The sequence below is a fragment of the Sardina pilchardus genome, chromosome 13 (assembly GCF_963854185.1).
Source record: "Sardina pilchardus chromosome 13, fSarPil1.1, whole genome shotgun sequence".
NCBI classification, from domain to species: domain Eukaryota; kingdom Metazoa; phylum Chordata; class Actinopteri; order Clupeiformes; family Clupeidae; genus Sardina; species Sardina pilchardus.
In genome coordinates, this window is record NC_085006.1 from 5,285,706 (window position 1) to 5,304,651 (window position 18,946).

Sequence of the window (18,946 nt, forward strand, 5' to 3'; positions counted from 1 at the left end):
AAGACAAAGTTATTTAAACCTGAAACAGATAGCTCTCAACTGTAAGTATTTGTAAGTCTTGTGATGTGGATCACGCAGGCTCTGACTCTCACCCTCCTTGTTGCCCAGTGGGGAGCGGTGCTTACTATAATGGAGTCTGACATGAGTTCTTTCAATTGTCGGCTGCAAGGGGCTACTACCCCCCCTGCATTTTTCAAGGATGGAGATTTTGTGATTGGGGGGATATTTTCATTCCATTATTATTTGCATATAATACAGCACAACTATTCCAGTATACCAGAACCTCTCAAATGTGCTGGGAGGTGGGCCTACATTTCAATGAGAAGAGTTAATTTAAAGAAGATAAGAAATATGTAAAGGCCTCTTTGTTTATGAACCTTTTTAACCTCTTCTGTCATAACTTTTTGCAGTGTGGACACTCGGGAACTTCGATATGCTCGCACGATGGAATTTGCCATCAAAGAAATTAATAACAGAACAGATATCCTACCAAATATTACCCTGGGGTACGAAATACACGACTCTTGTTCTGCTGTGCCTGTCGCTGTGAAAGTTGCTTTTCAGTTTGCTAACGGGATAACCCCTAATATTTCAATGGATACCTCTTGTCCCAAGAAAGCCAACGTTGTAGCTGTTGTAGGGGAGTCTGGCTCAACACCATCCATTGGCTTGTCCAGAATTCTAGGTCTTTTTGGAATTCCACAGGTGCTTCTAAATTCATTGAGTAAAACGTGTACATATTTGTATAAATTCTCTCATCGCCTAAATGCTTTCTTTACAATGATAGAAATCGACCGATGTCTAATGTCACTGTTTTAAACGAACTCTTACAGGTTAGCCACTTTGCCACATGTGCCTGTCTGAGCGACAAGACACAGCACCCCGCGTTTTTCAGGACTATACCAAGCGACCACTACCAAGCCGCCGCTCTGGCACGACTGATAAAACATTTCGGCTGGACGTGGATTGGGGCAGTTCGTAGTGATTCTGACTATGGTAACAATGGAATGGCATCATTCCTGACTGCTGCAGAAAGTGAGGGAATCTGTGTAGAATATTCCGTGGCTTACTACAGGACAAATCCTCGTAGTAAATTACTAAGAGTGGCAGAGGTAATACGCCGCTCTACTGCACGAGTTGTGGTGGCTTTTCTTGCCATGGGTGACATGCGTATCATATTAGAAGAGTTATCGCGACATAACACTCCATCCTTACAGTGGATTGGCAGTGAGTCGTGGGTAACAGATCAAGACATGTCACGGTTTGGACTGTGTTCCGGAGCCATTGGTTTTGGAATTGAGCGTTCGGTCATTCCTGGTTTGCGAAACTTCCTTCTAGACCTCTCCCCTGCTCGAGCGTCCAAATCCACGCTTCTCACTGAGCTCTGGCAAGACGCTTTTGGCTGCACGCTGCTCTCGGCACAAGCAGATCAAAAAAGTGGAGCAGCATGTAGCGGCAATGAAAACTTAGATGGCATTCGGATTCCCTATACGGACACTTCACAGCTGCGCATAACTAACATGGTTTATAAAGCCACTTATGCCATAGCTCATGCTATCCATGGCCTTGTATGCAAAGATAGGCCTGAGTCTTTATCTCAATGCAACAGAAGCATAATCCTGGAACCAGATCAGGTAAAATGGATATTGGTGTCAATTACATAGGCTACTAGGCCTACTACTACTACTAATAATAATAATAATAATAATAATAATAATACAATATGACATGACAAAGTAGGCTGGGGTTACAATACAAATTAAAGTAGCCTGTCAGCTTTCAAATCCATGAGTTAATTGGGGATGCATCATTAAGTACACTAAATCTGAATTTGCCTTGTTATGTGTGAAGAAATATGAAATATCTCTGCTTTAAAGGTACTTGAGCAACTTAAAAAGGTCAATTTCACCATAAATGGAAATCATGTTTCTTTTGATGCAAATGGGGATCCTGTTGCCACATATGAGCTTGTTAACTGGCAAGTCACTGAAAATGGAGTTATGGAATTTGTGACAGTGGGCCGTTATGATGCATCACAACCCAAAGGTCATGAGTTTAGTATTCACAAAAACATCACTTGGATGGAAGGACAATCACAGGTAGAGGCCTCAAATGATGTCACACTTTCTGTATACTATGTTTATTGGCAAAAGTTTAATCATCAGTCTTCCTATATATGTCTTTGGAAGGTTCCTGTGTCTGTGTGCAGTGAGAGCTGTCCTCCAGGCACCAGAAAGGCTGTTCAGAAAGGCAAACCTGTCTGCTGTTATGACTGTATACCATGTGGAGAGGGAGAGATCAGCAATGAAACAGGTACAATACTTGCCGTACATACTATTGTACGCTACTTAAACAATAGAAATAGTGCTGTGTTGAATCTGACTGTGCCTGCTGTAAGCACACACTATTGTCTTCTGTACAGATTCGGTTGACTGTGTCTCCTGTCCTGATGAGTACTGGCCCAATGCCCAGAGGGATGAATGCCTGCCTAAACCAGTGGAGTTTCTGTCCTGGGATGAGGTTCTTGGCATTGTATTAGCTGTTTTCTCTATTGCAGGAGCCTGTATTGCTGTCATTGTGGCTACTGTGTTCTACAGACACCGGATGTCTCCTATTGTTAGAGCCAACAACTCTGAGCTGAGTTTCCTGCTGCTCTTCTCACTGACTCTGTGCTTCCTTTGTTCTCTTACTTTCATTGGTCGGCCCTCTGAGTGGTCCTGTATGTTGCGTCACACAGCGTTTGGGATCACCTTCGTTCTCTGCATCTCCTGTGTTCTGGGGAAAACAATAGTGGTGTTAATGGCCTTCAGAGCCACTCTTCCAGGCAGTAATATCATGAAGTGGTTTGGGCCTGCGCAACAAAGAATGGCAGTTGTCGCTTTCACTTTCGTACAAATTATAATATGTATTCTGTGGTTGACACTGTCACCCCCATTCCCCATAAGGAATATGTCCCTTTACAAGGAAAGAATCATTCTTGAATGTGATCTGGGCTCAGTGGGAGCTTTCTGGGCAGTATTGGGATATATTGGACTCCTTGCACTCTTGTGCTTTTTTCTGGCGTTTCTGGCTCGTAAGCTACCTGATAACTTTAATGAGGCCAAATTCATCACATTCAGTATGCTGATATTCTGTGCAGTCTGGATCACTTTTATTCCAGCTTATGTCAGCTCTCCTGGAAAATTTACTGTGGCTGTGGAGATATTTGCCATCTTAGCCTCTAGTTTCGGCTTAATTGCATGTATTTTTGCCCCAAAGTGTTTTATAATTGTGTTTAGGCCAGAGCAAAATACTAAGAAGCAGTTAATGGGCAAAGGACAGTGAAAGGCTCTCTGATACCTTGTATGAAATATGACTTCTCTATTTATCTCCAAATAAACAACAGGCAAAAGTTATAATTTGTTTGGATGTTAGTATAATTGTTTCATCTTTTCAACTCACAATTACAGTATATGAATGATTTATTTGCTGTATGATAAATGTGTGTCTTCAATGAAATATGAAAAAAAAAGATATTTGCTACAAAACATGAAAAGTTTCATATTCATTTGCAACAAAATCTTTATTAGGGCCTGAGCACCGGAGGGTGTAGGCTCGAAGGTATGAAGCACTATTGTTTTGTAAGGGTTGTTATAGTAGTTCATCTCCATTCTGCTTTTGAAGTGGTTCTCTTGGGTGAAAACTCATGAAATTTGACATGCCCAGCAGGTGTCATCAAAGCTTTTTAATGTGTTGTATTATGCTGAAATGGCAAAACAATCCAATGTAATACCTTGCAACATCAACAGTAGGCCTAACGGTGTCATAAATTCACCATGCATTGCTCAGTGCATGCAAATGCTCAGTGATCATAGCCTGTCGCTAGGGGCGTCTAGATTTCTACAGTGATCAAACTGCGTCTGGGAAATGTATATCTTCCACTTTTTGAAACAATTAAACAATGTTTAATGTTGAAATGCACTCATAGCTGTGGACCACTGGCGCAAGAAACATAGACTAATAGTAGAGAAGATAAAAACTATTGCGGGCCGCCCGGTTAAGCCTCCCCGCACCGAGCCCTGCTGGTTGGCGCACGGGGACGGCCAGGGCACGGTTGTATGGGGACAAGTCGTCCCATTCGGTGCTCCACCACCCATGCCCTTGGATTCCCTCCTCACCTTCGCACTCTTCTTTTTTGTTTGGCTCCGAAACTCCAGCCACTTCTTCCTCACAGCACCCCACTCGTAGGCCACATGGGCCGGAGGGGGATATCTTCACGTCTATATCAAAGTAGACTACACTGTACATCACATGCCTACTACCACACTATTTATAAGAGAGATGGGATGCGTCTTGCATGAGTTAATATATGAATGGCCTGAGCTAATAAAAAATAGGCCTATATTGACAATCACCCTGTTTGATCAGTTAGTTTGAGTTTTTTGGCTCACTATAGGTGTAAGGAGCCGCGACTGTACAGCTCAGGTTGCAGAGGTGCCGCTAGGGCGCAGCAAATTATCTTCAGAAACAATATATTTAAGCTCGATATTCACACCGGCCCAAAACGTTAATGGCCCACCGGGAATCCACCCGGATCTCCCGAAACTTTATGGTTAATCAGATTGAGAATATCATGGCCATCCACCCCCTTGCAGATAGAAATAAGTGATTCTCATGGCAGAAGACTCATGAAATCTGGCTCACACATCATACTTCACAGTTTCTACTCAGGGACAGGTTTTACCCGGGGTGTGGTTCAGGGACTCCATAGTGCCTGCTTATGCCATTGAGTATTGTGATAAGCAAATAGTTTCACATGCACACACACACATTAGTGGGGATGTGGACCTCCTTAAGATGAACATCAGGGGAGTAAAGCAGTTTTTTAGGACTGTTTGTCGATTGTTACACTATAAATGTATGTAGTGTAAATGTATAAATATAAAACATCAAACCCAAAAAGTGCCCCCAATGTACAAAATTTGCAAAAACAAATAGCACACACATAAGATATGTGCATTTCACAAACACACCACATGGTTGGATTCCGAAATGTCATGGGTCGCGGAGCCGTAGATGCTTGAGCCCATCACCGACACTTACGGACGGCTATGTTTAAAGCTTTATTTGATCAAGTGTGTTGTGTGGTTTAATCAGAGGTGTCAAGTAACTAAGTACAAATACTTCGTTACCTTACTTAAGTAGAAATTTTGGGTATCTATACTTTACTTAAGTAATTATTTTTCAGACGACTTTTTACTTCTACTCCTTACATTTTCAGGCAATTTGATGAAGAGGATAGTAGCGAGGGTGTTGATTTTGCTGATGCTGGAACCCTGTTGGACGAAGATGACTATTTGGAATACCAGCTACCCAAGTACCATCGCTGCGCCTGCCACCTCCTGAATTTAGTGTCCACAGTCGATGCTTCAAAAGCAGAGGTCAACCCCTTGTACAAGCGTGTGTCAAGGTCCACCTTTGCTAAATGTTTTTGTGGAACAAAAGTTCGAGATCAACCATTGCATCAGAAGTAGTTGAAGAACACTGCAAACTCCAACCGGTGAGGCCTGTTCCCACAAGATGGAATTCACTCTTCTCAGCTGTAGAAAGAATAGTGAGAATAACAAGAGAACAAGGTGAAGGAGCCCTTGCAGCTGTCTGCAGTGAACTAGATACACCGAAGTAAGTGTTTGTTTTTCTGCCTTTCAGTTAATGAAGTGATTATCAATAGATTTAAGTCCAAGTTTTATATTTTGAAGAATACATGTCTGCCACTATGCCAACTACATTTCTAAAAGTCTCAGATGACTATATTTTTCCTTTTTAATGAAAAGTTCCTCCAGTTGAAGGTACTATATCAGTTAGGCTAAATGTTCCATGTGCTGTGTTTTCTTTTCTTCTTTGTACAGGTTTACTCCAGTGGAACTTGCTTTTCTTGCAGAATATGCAAAGACGAAGTGCCCTGTTGCAAGGGCGCTTGATGTCCTTCAGGGGGAAACCAGCGTCCAGATGGGGTGGTTGGTCCCCACCATAACACTTCTAAGGACCAAGCTCCAGCAACTTACGGTGGTCTCAAAATTCTGTGAGCCTTTGATTGCTGCCATACTATCAGGCCTGGAAAAGCGCTTCGGGGAAATGCTGGTCGATCCAGAGCTGATAGCGGCAGCCATTCTAGTGCCAAAGTTTAAGACCTGCTGGACAAGTGACGAAAATATCCGCAAACTTGGTAAGTTTCTCCCTTAACATCCCCTTAATATATGCAAGACAGTGAAATGAGTTTGAAATTACATTTAATGACACACCCACACTACTATCCAATACACAATTACAATACTGTCATATAATCTAAACAGTCCTGTTTTTTGTTTGGTTTTTATTCCACAGGCCTTGACTATATCAGAAGTCACTTGGACTGTCAGGCCGATAATCACATCAGTGAGGGCTCCCAGTCATCTGAGGAAGAGGACTTCTTCTCCTCCTTGAAGAAGACCGGCCCTCTTCAAACGACCCAACAGTTGCGTACCTAGGGTGCACAGTAGAGGTACTGAAGCCCTTCCCAGCTGTGTGCCGGCTTTCACTTAAGCTTAATACGGCACTCCCTGCCTCAGCAGCCTGTGAAAGACTGTTTAGTGTTGCAGGGCTGATCTTCAGGCCAAAAAGAGCATGCATTGGCTCAAAGAACTTTGAGAACCAGGTGCTTTTGCGTCTGAACAAAGCCTAATGCTTCGTTGCATGTTCTGTACTTGACTGATGTAGAAAGTGCGTGTTTTTTTTTAGTTAAATTTTACATTGTTGCCATTAGTGATATAACTGAGCATACATACCAGGAAGGTATCAGGATTGAGTATTATTATTATTTTTTTGTCCAATTGATCATTCATTTTGATGACACTACTGTATACTACTGTGTCTATACACAACCATACAGAGATAGTTGTTACTAAGCCTGACCTGGTACACTAATTTTCTTCAGTTTTGTTATTTTACATCTGTTGCCCTCAGATTCCTGCAGCTAAGGTTGTACATTTGCATTCCAATAAATGGTATTGATAACTTGACTCTGAAGTTTTTTGCACCATTTACAACACTTGTAGGCAACTAGTATCATATCTTCCACTCCATGAAATGCATATTAATGCTCAGTAGTACACATATGGATCCTTAATATATTAGCATTGCACTAAAATGCATTCATTTTACATTAACATTTTAATATAACATTAGTTATTATGGCCTTAGTTATTATGCCCCCCCCTACATTACTTTTACTTTTATACTTCAAGTAGTTTTGAAACCAGTACTTTAATACTTTTACTTGAGTAAAAAGCTTCAGTTGATACTTCTACTTCTACAGAAGTATTTTTGAACTCTAGTATCTTTACTTCTACTTGAGTAATGAATTTGAATACTTTTGACACCTCTGGGTTTAATGCACAACAATTTAGGAAACACTACACCCAAAGTGGAATATTATTTACAATAGATAATCAGAATCAATGAACACAAGGAAGAATAGACTCAAACACTTTTGTTAAAAATCCAAATACAATACCCACCTGCAAAAAAAATGTGCAATATGGAATCTTATGTGAAATGGATCATACTGTTTTTATGTAATGACTGAAACAAACAAGACAAGAATGATTCCTTGTCATTGCTTTCTTGGTGTTTAATTTTGTTCAGATTTCAAAAGGATAATGTAACATTTTGGTGCAAAGATGCAAGCCAGGATAGTAAAAATCTCTAGCTTGGCTCCACCTGTCTACATAGCCTACTTACATTGGTAGGTTTACTTTGGTTTCAGGACACTGGACCAACCAGCGAACAGAGGGCATAGCTGAGAGACTATGTTACACAGGCATGATCTTTATTTCCGAAAAAGCAGTTATCAATCTCACCCCAGGATTACATAATATTGTCAGATGATTTACGCATACTGATATTAGACAGGAAAGATGTCAGCTATCTGAGTTGAGTAGAGGATAAGGCCCAGTCCCATTTCACCCTTTCGCTCTACCCCTTTCCCCTACCCCTCCGCTTTGCGTGTTCACGTGTAGGGGTAGGGATGTATCAATTTCCGTTAAAGAGGAACTATGCAGGATTGGCGATTTCATCTCTGGTTTCAGTTTCGTTTTTCGTTTTCGCTCGTTTTATGCTTGCATTTTCTCTGCAGAGCTTCCCCGACAGCTTTAGCGTGTATATTTATACATGTATAGGCTATATTTAAATATATAAATTGCAAGCGTAGTTCTTCGTCTCAGATTTCCAGATGTAAACAAGGAGCGATCGTCTCCTGCAGAAAGTTGCATAGGGTCTCTTTAAGACAGAGGGGTAGGGTAAGTGGTAGGGATATACCCCTCCAAATGGAGATTTTTCAGAGGCACACTCCAAACGGAGGGGTATGAGAAATTTCCCAGAATGCCTTGCGAATAACAAAAATAAGGATACTTCCGCGTCCAAAGAAGTCACAAATGTACGTTTTTTTCTCCATTATTGATGGTTTAAAAAAATTGATAACCGTTGTATTGTGTTAAGTTTAACGTCGTTCCAATGTGTAATGGTAATTTTCTTCATAAAATGCTCACGAAAAAATCGCTATTACTACAAGTAGTGCAAAGTTATTTGTGACTTGAGGGACCGGTTGATGCATGGAGATGCACGAATTGCGGTTGTCCGTGCTAAATTGTTGAACACAATTGTTGAACATAATTGTTGAACTCAACTCCGGTTGTGTTCTATCAAATGGTGTGCGTGTCATTCCACTTGACCACGCAATAGACACCACCGCAGCTGCAGGCTGCAGACGGTAGGCCTATCTTGATTTCTACCGAATGCTCCTCGTGTCACGTATGTTTACGTAAAAGCTGGCAGAGAGTACTGATGACTATGCGGTTGTTGAAGGGCTGTCCCAATTCGTAGGGGTTGACTTTCAACCCCTACCCCTTGTTTCTCCGCTTCAAGGGGCAAGGGGCAAGGTGTAGGGGAAGGCGTAGAGGTAGAAATTAGAAATGGGATAGGCCCTAAGTGTATCAGAGCTGACAACTCGAGTTGCCTGTTTACACACGCACTCACGCCTAACATCCATTTTCTCACGCAAGACAAAATCTAATCTTGGGCTGAGACTCGTTCGTTCCTTTTAAAACTCCCCAACGGTATATGGCGCTAAGAAGCGCCACTGTACAGTAGGCTAACCCTATTCGTTGCATAGACATCCAAGTTTGCGACAGAAGAAGGAGACACCCGCGGGAGAAAATCGCAATCTGGTCAGAGACTAGAGGTGCCTCTCATGCAGCGTTTATACGTCCTCCCTCGCTCCTCGGGCCTCGATCCTCACTGATCTACATAAAGAATGATGGAGCGGCAACAATGGGATAGTCTAGCCCTTCTTCTATCTTTCTTTACGTAGATCAGTGAGGATCGAGGCCCGAGGAGCGAGGGAGGACGTATAAACGCTGCATGAGAGGCACCCTAGGTATGTTGACAATGTCACGAATCATAGGCCTATCGTTAATTAAGAACTCACTCTCTTAAACTTAAAATCTTGAAAGAATTCAGTTTGTGTGGATGAACGTGATTCCCTAGCCTACATGTTAACTTTAGAATAACTTGTTGGACTTTTGTTTTGTTTGCTGGAACGTGGGGAGAGAGCTAAATCATAGTGCTCACTAAAATCATAAAGGAACATCAAGACACTCATCTCTTATATGATCCCTTTTATGATCCCTGACTTGTTAGTGTTTTGAACATGTATTTTATCTAATGACACAGAAATCTAAATTAATTGCATCCACATATCCTTGTCATGCAACTTTTATTTCACTCGCGTAACACCGTGAGATAGAAAGCTACCTCACGTATTTCTTAAAGCGACAGGCATTCAATTACACACACCACTAATGCACACTCAATTAGACCTAGGCCTACACACCATTTAAAAAATAAGTGTAATAGTCTTGAAATCAGTACACAAATGACTAAACATTTTTAGCTACTAATAATTATGCAGATTGTAAAATACTAAACATTATCAACAAAATATGTACAGTTATATTCAATCCAAAATATATGATATAGAAACATATGACTATCATTTTCTGCATGTGTGGAGGGTCGAGCAGAATCTTAGATGGCCACTGGTGTGAATGATCACACAATATTCAATATTATAGGTTACTGATGATCAAATCACCAAATACACTAAAATTGTTTTCAAAAAAGTTCAGTTTCAAGTTTTATGTCACATATACAGTCCCCTGCAAAAGTATTGGAACATGCTAAAGTTGACTATATAAAATCATCTTTTGGAAATTGATCTTAAGGCGTGAAATAAAAAAAATATCCACCCTTTAAGGACACCAATTTTTTTTGTGAATGAATATCGTAATAAATAAAAGGTTTCCTTAAAATACAGGGGCATAAGGGCACACCTATGTTAACCCTATGTGTTAAAATTCAGAGGCTAGCAGATTTTTTTTTTTTTTTAAATGCCTGTTATTTCATGTAACAATATGCACCCTGATAAAGTCCTCTTGGTCTTTGGAATTAAAATAACCCCACATCCTTCACCATACCAAGAGATTGGCATGGTTTTATTTCAGTTAGCCTATTAGCTTGATTGAATTGCATTGAGCTCAATGAGAATGAAACAAGTGAACAATGAACATCTTTTTAAAAAGTTACATTTTTTTGATTGAGAGCACAATTACATTTTGAGCAAGACCGTTTTTGCATCAACGCTGAATGGACTTACAGTGAAAGCTAAGGGGGCAGCTAGTATGTTAAAAAAAAAAATCTATGCCGTTTTATGATGATACTCAAAACATGATAATATTTTATTATTACCATTTTGCCTAAAGCTACTATTAATCTACATTCAAATTATACCATTAACAACTTTTTCTATGACTACTTTAAGGTGTACCAATTGAAGGGGTACCCTTGGTTAAGTCAAGCTTTTCTTACAGATTCCATTAACTTTCAAGACTACACTCTATTTGACTTTGCATACTGAAAAATAAAATACTGTAGAGTAATTTGAGTCATGGGTCGTCGCTTCAAATGTCATACACAATATAGTCAGTAAAAGTGTGTTGGGACTTGAAGCACCAACATGACTTTGGAATGCAGTGCATGCTTAACTTACATCGGCGGTTAAATATTTAACCCAGATTTACACATGATGATTTACACACACTGATATTAGACAGGAAAGATAGTGCTTTCAGCTAAGGCTCTGTGAGTTTAGCACAGGATAAGTGTATGACTGCCACCCTCAGGTTAGTCAGAGAGTGCACAGTGCAACCATTCCAGTTGGTTGCTTTGTGTATAACTTGTGTATATTGTGTAGAAAACGTGAGACTAGAGAATATAATTCAAATATGAAATACATCATGAACAATAAACTATTTAAACATAAAACATCTCATAAACAAACAAAAATCAATCAAACATCAATTCGCAATGCCACCCTCTCCATGATATGTTAACACTCCATACCAGCGGAAACTTCCCGCAAAACCGCTGGTCCTTGCGCCTTCTGACACTGAGCAACAGCTGTATTTTTGCAAGTACTGCTGAACATATGGCTAGGAGCTCTTAATCTGTTTATGTTCGGGGAAACATCTAAAGTGGACTTGCAGTAATATCGGAATTGTAGGCAGTCCATTAATAGAACAACAGAATTCATTTAATGAATTAATAGAATTAACAGAATAGGTCGGCCTATTTTTGTGTTCAGATGTACATGACTGACATCAGATAGGCATGTGCTAAACCTCTACACCAACAATCTTTTCTCATGGGTATTACAGGTACACCCAAAATAACACGGCACTCTAATTTAGCTCACTATTTCAGAGAGTGAGGATGCAAAACAGAGTCAGACAAGAAAATGAGAGTGGACATGCAGGTCTCTCTGAGTCTCCTCCTGCTGGCCTGGATAGTGTCAGCAGCCACTCTGCTCTCTCCCACCCTCACCTCCAGCTCTGACACATCTGACCTCTGCCAGTTGCGGGAGCAGTTCAATCTGACTGGGATGCACCAGGATGGAGATGTTATTATAGGAGGACTGTTTGAGGTCCATTTATTCACTGTATTTCCAGAGCTATCGTTCAGAACTAAACCAGCACAGCCTTGGTGTCATGAGTGAGTCAACAGCTTGGATTAAGTCTCATAATGCTTGCATAGGTCTGGTTAAGATATAGCTTTGTTAAATTCATACTCATGCAGTACAAGTTTAAGAACAACCTAAAATGTCAAACTGTAAATCTATGTAAACAGTAAAAAGATGCCTCTTCTCCTTCTGCTGTGATGTCAATACTTACTGCTGACAGCTGCATGACAGAACCATGGTCATTAGTGTCTGCTGTTATTAGTGTTTTCATATTGATGTCATTGCTGAATGTTGTATTTTTTCTGTCCATCTGCCAGGTTTGATCTACATAGTTTTAAGTTGGCACAAACAATGGCCTTTGCCATAAATGAGGTAAACCGAAATCCGCATCTGCTTCCCAACATCTCTCTGGGTTACAGCATTTATGACAACTGTGTTAAACTCGGAGTGGCCTTCCGCGCTGCAACAGCTCTCGTTAGTGGAGCACAAAAAACTCTGTCATCATCTAGCTGCAGGGGGCTGCCTTCTGTTTTGGGAATCGTGGGGGATTCTGTGTCGACGCACTCAATCGCCATTTCTAGTGTGATGGGTCTGTTTCGCGTCCCAATGGTACGAGCTGGTGGAAACTAATGTATTAAAAAGGAGATTCACCTGGGCACTGGACTATGTTTAATGTTCTGAACAACTGTGTTGAGAAATGTGTATGAGATGGCCATGAGAGTCTACGAGATATAAATATTTTGGCCTAACAGATGCTAGTCATTAAAATATATTGATCAAAATGTATTAGTTTATCTTTGTTGTAAATACACACAATCATCTTGTCATTTGTTAATGAATAGTGTATGAGTTGTTCTCATTCTATATATTCTTAGATAACTGTGCTATGGTATAGATAGAGGGGGATATTGCATTTAGACAGGTGTGTGAGGTACAGTAGCTTTGTACCAATATCATCCCTTTTAAGAGGGCATCCTGTATGTTTTTTTCACAACCTTGAAAATGAAATGAAAAATGAAATGTTGTAAATAAATGTATGATAATGCAATATATTAAATGCCAATATATTTGTTTTCCTTTATAGGTGAGCTACTTTGCCACCTGTTCCTGCTTAAGTGATAGACATCGCTACCCCTCTTTTTTCAGGACTATTCCCAGTGATGCCTTCCAAGTGAGAGCTATGATGCACATATTGAAGCACTTCAATTGGACATGGGTGGGTCTTATTTATAGTGATGATGACTACGGCAGACATGCTGCTCAGTCTATCCATCAGGATATCACTGCATTTGGTGGTTGTATAGCCTTCTCGGAAGTATTACCAAAAGACAATGATATGGTGGGGATCAGAAAAATAATGCAGGTGATAAAGACATCTACGTCACGTGTGATTGTGGTCTTCGCTACTGAGGCTTACCTTCTACCACTCATGGATGAAGTGGCTCGACAGAACGTGATACGCCAGTGGATAGCCAGTGAGGCATGGTCCTTCTCTCCACTGCTCCTTAAGTCACGCATGCTCCCATTTCTCAGAGGCACTCTGGGCATTGCCATCCGGCGAGGAGAGATTGAGGGACTCAAAGAATTTCTATTGAGTGTTCGCCCCAACAATGACCATGAGAACAGTATGGTGAGGAAGTTCTGGCAGGAAATGTTCAGCTGCAGGTTTGAACCAGAAGAGGCCTTGGCCATATCTGAGGGAAGAGTGTGTACTGGAGACGAGGACCTGAGCAAAGCTGATTTGGCGTATAGTGATGTGTCTGACCTCAGACCCTCCTATAACGTCTATAAAGCAGTCTATGCCCTGGCACATTCTCTCCACAACCTGATGAGCTGTGTCCCTGGGCAAGGGCCCTTTAATGAGAATAGCTGTGCCAGTCTAGATGACATACAACCCTGGCAGGTACACATGTGCTTCCATGTTTTTGACACAAACACATACTGCATGAAGTTAGTGCCGAGCATAATGCTAAGTAGTGATTCATACGGTATCAGTTGATGTTACTATTGCTTAGCATTTTAGTTTTAGATGTTACATATTCTTCAAAATAAATATTAAATATATAATTCCATAGAACAAAATATTAGCTCAGATAAACACAATGAATCAAGAAAGAATGTATACTCTTTTAAAAAAGATATTTGATTTTCATGTTGCTAACATCAGACTTTATTTCACAACCCATACCTTTACAAATATGCCACTTTATCATGATTGTATTTGTAATGGTTATAATATCAGGAACTGACACTAAAGTTAATTTCTCTCCTTTTGTTTTCTTTCACTGTCTTGGCTGAAGTTACTTCACTACTTACAGGCAGTGAACTTTACCACAGGTTTTGGGGATCAGGTGTCTTTTGATAAAACTGGTGATGCTTTGCCCATCTACGATATCTTCAACTGGTATGGGATGCCTGATGGTACAATGAAGACCAGAACAGTGGGCGTTGTTGATGAATCACAACCTGTTGGGAAAATGTTCCATCTGGATGAAGGCAAACTCACCTGGAACTTTGAATTAAACAAAGTGATTTCACATTTCCAATTTAAAGGAGCTATGTGTGGCTATGTGTTTTTGTGATAGTGCTAACTGGTCACTACTCCTAGATCATTTTTGAATGTGTTTAAAGGTGCTCTAAGCAATGTTACTCGGTTTCTAAGCTAAAACCTTTTTTGTCACATACAGCAAACATCACCTCAACATCCACAACACAATCTCAGTAAACAGTCCAGGCTCCAGAAACAGCAACAAAAACAATTCGGTCCAGTCTGGACCATAGTAAGATAACAAACTGTTCCAGCCAATCACTGACGAGAAGCGTGTTTAGAGATTCAGTTGCACAGGAGGGAGGGGGAGGGAGGGGGAGGGAGTAGTGAGTTAGCTCTCTGTTTTGCTTGAACGTCAACAGGAATGACGTTACCCAACATCGCTTAGAACACCTTTAGCTAAAAAAGCTACACACAGCCCTTCTAAACAAGGTGATCTATTGCAATTGTTAGAACTAAATTAAGTACCATAGACCACACTTCGTACAATTTAATTCCATGCATTTTTATGCACAGCCTCCTAGGTCAGTGTGTAGTGAGCCCTGTCCCCCTGGAACTAGAAAAGCCAGAAGGAAAGGACTACCTGTCTGCTGCTTTGACTGCCTTCCTTGTGCTGATGGAGAGATCAGTAACACCTCAGGTACACTGTGAATTCATCAAACTTGTGAAACCAAACGTGCTTCCAGTGTCAATTAACTGGTTAACGGAATTGTTTGCCTTTAAATTAATAGTGATATAGAATGGAATCATTTTTGTCTTGGTTTTGATGAATTAGGAGAGGTTGTGCATAACCAAAGAGCTATCATGAACATGAGGCATGGTTGTGCCCTCCTTCATATGAAAATCTTGAACTTAAAAATAGCCACTGAAAAATTGGCAAATTAGAACAAAGCCTACTAGTGATGTCAAATATCGCAAAGCCATTGAAGTTCAATTGGGGTTGTCAAAGAGGGCGCCATTTATATTAGTCAAACGGACCATTTCAATACCCGGCCTAAATATAAGGTTTCAATTGGGCTTGTAAAATTGCAATTGAGTTTAATTTTTATTAATCAAAGTTGAATATATACTATTGTAACATCAGAGAACACAGTACAATACTCAATTCATCCATTCTATGTCCTGTTCAAGGCTTTTTCATGCATGCTTTGTTCCTATTGTACATTTTTTCATAGCTTTCCCCAACAATTGAACAGTTAAGTAGAATTACACCTTCCATCATTTCTCCTACTTCAATATGTTGCTCTCTCTGTTTTGTCTCATCAGATGCCATTGAATGTATGAAGTGTCCAGTGGAATTCTGGTCAAACTTTGAGAAAGATGTCTGTATCCCAAAGGAGATTGAGTTTCTCTCCTATGAAGAGGCCCTGGGCATCTCATTGACATCAGTGTCTTTATTTGGTGCATGTGCCTCTGCTGTGGTCCTTGCTATATTTGTTCACTACCGTCATACTCCTGTAGTGAGAGCTAACAACTCCGAACTGAGCTTCCTGATTCTGCTTTCACTAAAACTCTGTTTCCTGTGTGCACTGCTGTTCATTGGTCAGCCCAGGCTATGGACCTGTCAGCTCCGCCATGCAGCATTTGGTATCAGCTTTGTACTCTGTGTCTCTAGCATTCTGGTCAAGACAATGGTTGTGATTGCAGTTTTTAAGTCCTCAAGACCTGAAGGAAAAGGGGCTATGAAGTGGTTTGGAGCAGCTCAGCAAAGAGGCACTGTCATTGTCCTAACCTCTCTCCAAGTGGCCATCTGTGTGATCTGGCTCTCCACTGCCTCTCCTACACCTCACAAAAACACTCACTACCAGAGCTCCAAGATTGTGTTTGAATGCGCAGTGGGGTCAGTGGCAGGGTTTGCTGCATTGTTGGGCTACATAGGCCTTCTAGCAGCTATTAGCTTTTTGTTAGCTTTCTTAGCAAGAAATCTCCCAGATAATTTCAATGAGGCCAAATTCATTACATTCAGCATGCTCATCTTCTGTGCTGTGTGGATTGCTTTTGTTCCTGCGTATATTAGCTCCCCTGGTAAATATGCAGATGTAGTTGAAATTTTTGCTATCCTGGCCTCCAGCTTTGGCCTGCTCATAGCCATATTTGCTCCAAAATGCTACATAATTCTCCTGCATCCAGAGAAGAACACAAAGAAGGCTCTCATGAGTCGAGGCTAAATAATGACCCTTATGACCCTAATGACCATGAATGAATGTTTTCTGTATGTTGATATGTTGTGTGTCTGTGTCTTGTCATCTGGCAGATTATGTAAACCAAATTTCCGTTTTACGGACAAATAAAGTTTTATCTTATCTTATCTTATGACCAGTGCCTTGAATCACACATGTGTTTGTCAATTTAAAATACATTTTTCATGTAAATACATTTGCAATTTGTCTTGTATCTGAATTACAAAATTGTGATAGTTCGTCATTACAGCGACTACAAACCCATCAGTCGTGCACGTTTGGCGCTAGCCTGGTCTTATACAAGCATACCAGCAATAGTTCTTACCTTGGCTTTCCTGGCTGATGAAGGAACCATGAGTCACAGGATAAAACATATCAGGTAATGTGTTTTTTTTTCTTAAACTACAGCAAAGTTTGCATAACTGGAAGCAAGTTGTAACTGTTAGCTAGCATGGCAGCTTTATTGTTTCACACCATTGGTGACATATCGTTTCGAGATGTTCTTCACTGAGTGTATTCAACCTAATGAAAGAACTGTCTTGATGTGGAAAAAATATATTTTTCAATTGACAGACATCATATGTGACCAATCATTCAAAGCGAAATCAGTCGTTTTGCGCACAACGTCATTTTGAGAAAATCAACAATACGTTTTGACTGTTAAACCCGGCGAAGATTCAACACATTTGCTGTCATTCCCGTTGTGCACGCGCCGCTTAAAAAGGTGATTTCTCCTCTTCTGGCATATCGTGACAGGAGAACCATGTCAACTTTGGATGCGGTTATCTTAGCGATAGTTTGTGTAATACCCTCGATATACAGTACATATCGTTGGCAAGCTTAGTTTATGGCCGTTCACGTGAGCATAATGACTTAATTTAGTACATTTTACCGAAACGACTGGTTCCGCTTTACAGGGTCACATATGAAAAATTCACGGCTCAATTTGAGCGGGACCAGGAAATAATTGTTATCTCTCCATTGACTCCAATTCATATTTTGTTTCGAAGATCGGCCCCATGGACCTGAAGCAGAAGGGCAGAACTTTGGCACTCTATATTAAATCCGGAGTACAAACAACTTAGGATTTATTTACGTAGTTAGCAAGTTCAAACTTTTGATTGAGAGCAAAATTACATAAATTGGAAAGACTGTATTTGCATTAATACTGAATGGACTTACAGTGCTACAAAGCTAAAGGGGGCAGCTAGCACATCAAAAAGCTGTTTTATACCTACTATTAAACTACTAAAATATAATGCCAATAACTGCTGTTTTTATAACTACTGTAAAGTGTACCAATTCAAGGTGTGGCATATATAAGCACAGATGCCATGAGTTTGAAAGAATATTCTCTGTTTTACTTTGTTTAATGAAAAAAATAAAATACTGTATAGTAATTTGAGTCATCTTGGCCAATGTGAATCCATGTGCTTTATTCCTGTTTACACGATAATGCTGCACATTGGATTGTGCCACATGGCAAAAATAGGAATTGGAACACATTTGATGGATGGTCTAAACATAGTTCAAGAATCCTCCATAGAAATTAGGAGTAAATTCACGTAAAGGTATATTCCTACTGTTTAGACATTCAATGTTTTCAAGTTCAATATGATAAGTACAGTACTGAATGTAGCTTAACAGTAATCATCAGTAAGCTTTTTTTGTGTGTGTGGCCCATGTTTTAAATTAGAGTTCCAACAAAAAATGTTTTAATTGGCAGACCATATGTCGGTTTAGGCAGTTAACGTCCAAAACATTTGACACCTTTTCAAAATACTATTCCTGTTGCACATCAGCAATATTGTCAGTGAATTTTAGATTTGCAGTATACAGGCTTACTGTACCAAAAATGAACTGAATCATGGCTTCAAAACCAAGGTACAAAACGTGATTTAGCATACCTGTCCATCACACACCTAATAGAAATGTATACTCTATATTGCCAAAAGTAGGCCTAATCGCTCACCTGCCTTGACTCACAAATTAATTTCAGTCACATCCCATTCTTAATCCATAGGGTTTATTATGACGTCAGTACATCCTTTAGCTACAGTATAACAGCTTCAACTCTTATGGGAAGACTTTCCACAAGGTTTAGGAGTGTGATTATGGGATTTCTGA

The 18,946-nt window shown here is 40.2% G+C and overlaps 2 protein-coding genes across 2 annotated transcripts; both read left to right on the forward strand.

Annotated features, from left to right (window-relative positions):
* Positions 1-429: 429 nt before the first annotated feature.
* LOC134099027 (extracellular calcium-sensing receptor-like) lies at positions 430-3,324 on the forward strand. The gene is made up of 5 exons (XM_062551701.1): positions 430-705; positions 834-1,634; positions 1,878-2,099; positions 2,190-2,313; positions 2,423-3,324. Exons 1-5 carry the CDS (start codon positions 445-447, stop codon positions 3,322-3,324), a joined length of 2,310 nt encoding a protein of 769 aa, XP_062407685.1. The 5' UTR covers positions 430-444.
* An 8,545-nt stretch (positions 3,325-11,869) lies between these two features.
* LOC134100044 (extracellular calcium-sensing receptor-like) lies at positions 11,870-16,807 on the forward strand. Its single transcript, XM_062553091.1, has 6 exons — positions 11,870-12,123; positions 12,409-12,700; positions 13,176-13,994; positions 14,392-14,619; positions 15,156-15,279; positions 15,906-16,807. Exons 1-6 carry the CDS (start codon positions 11,870-11,872, stop codon positions 16,805-16,807), a joined length of 2,619 nt encoding a protein of 872 aa, XP_062409075.1.
* Positions 16,808-18,946: the final 2,139 nt, after the last annotated feature.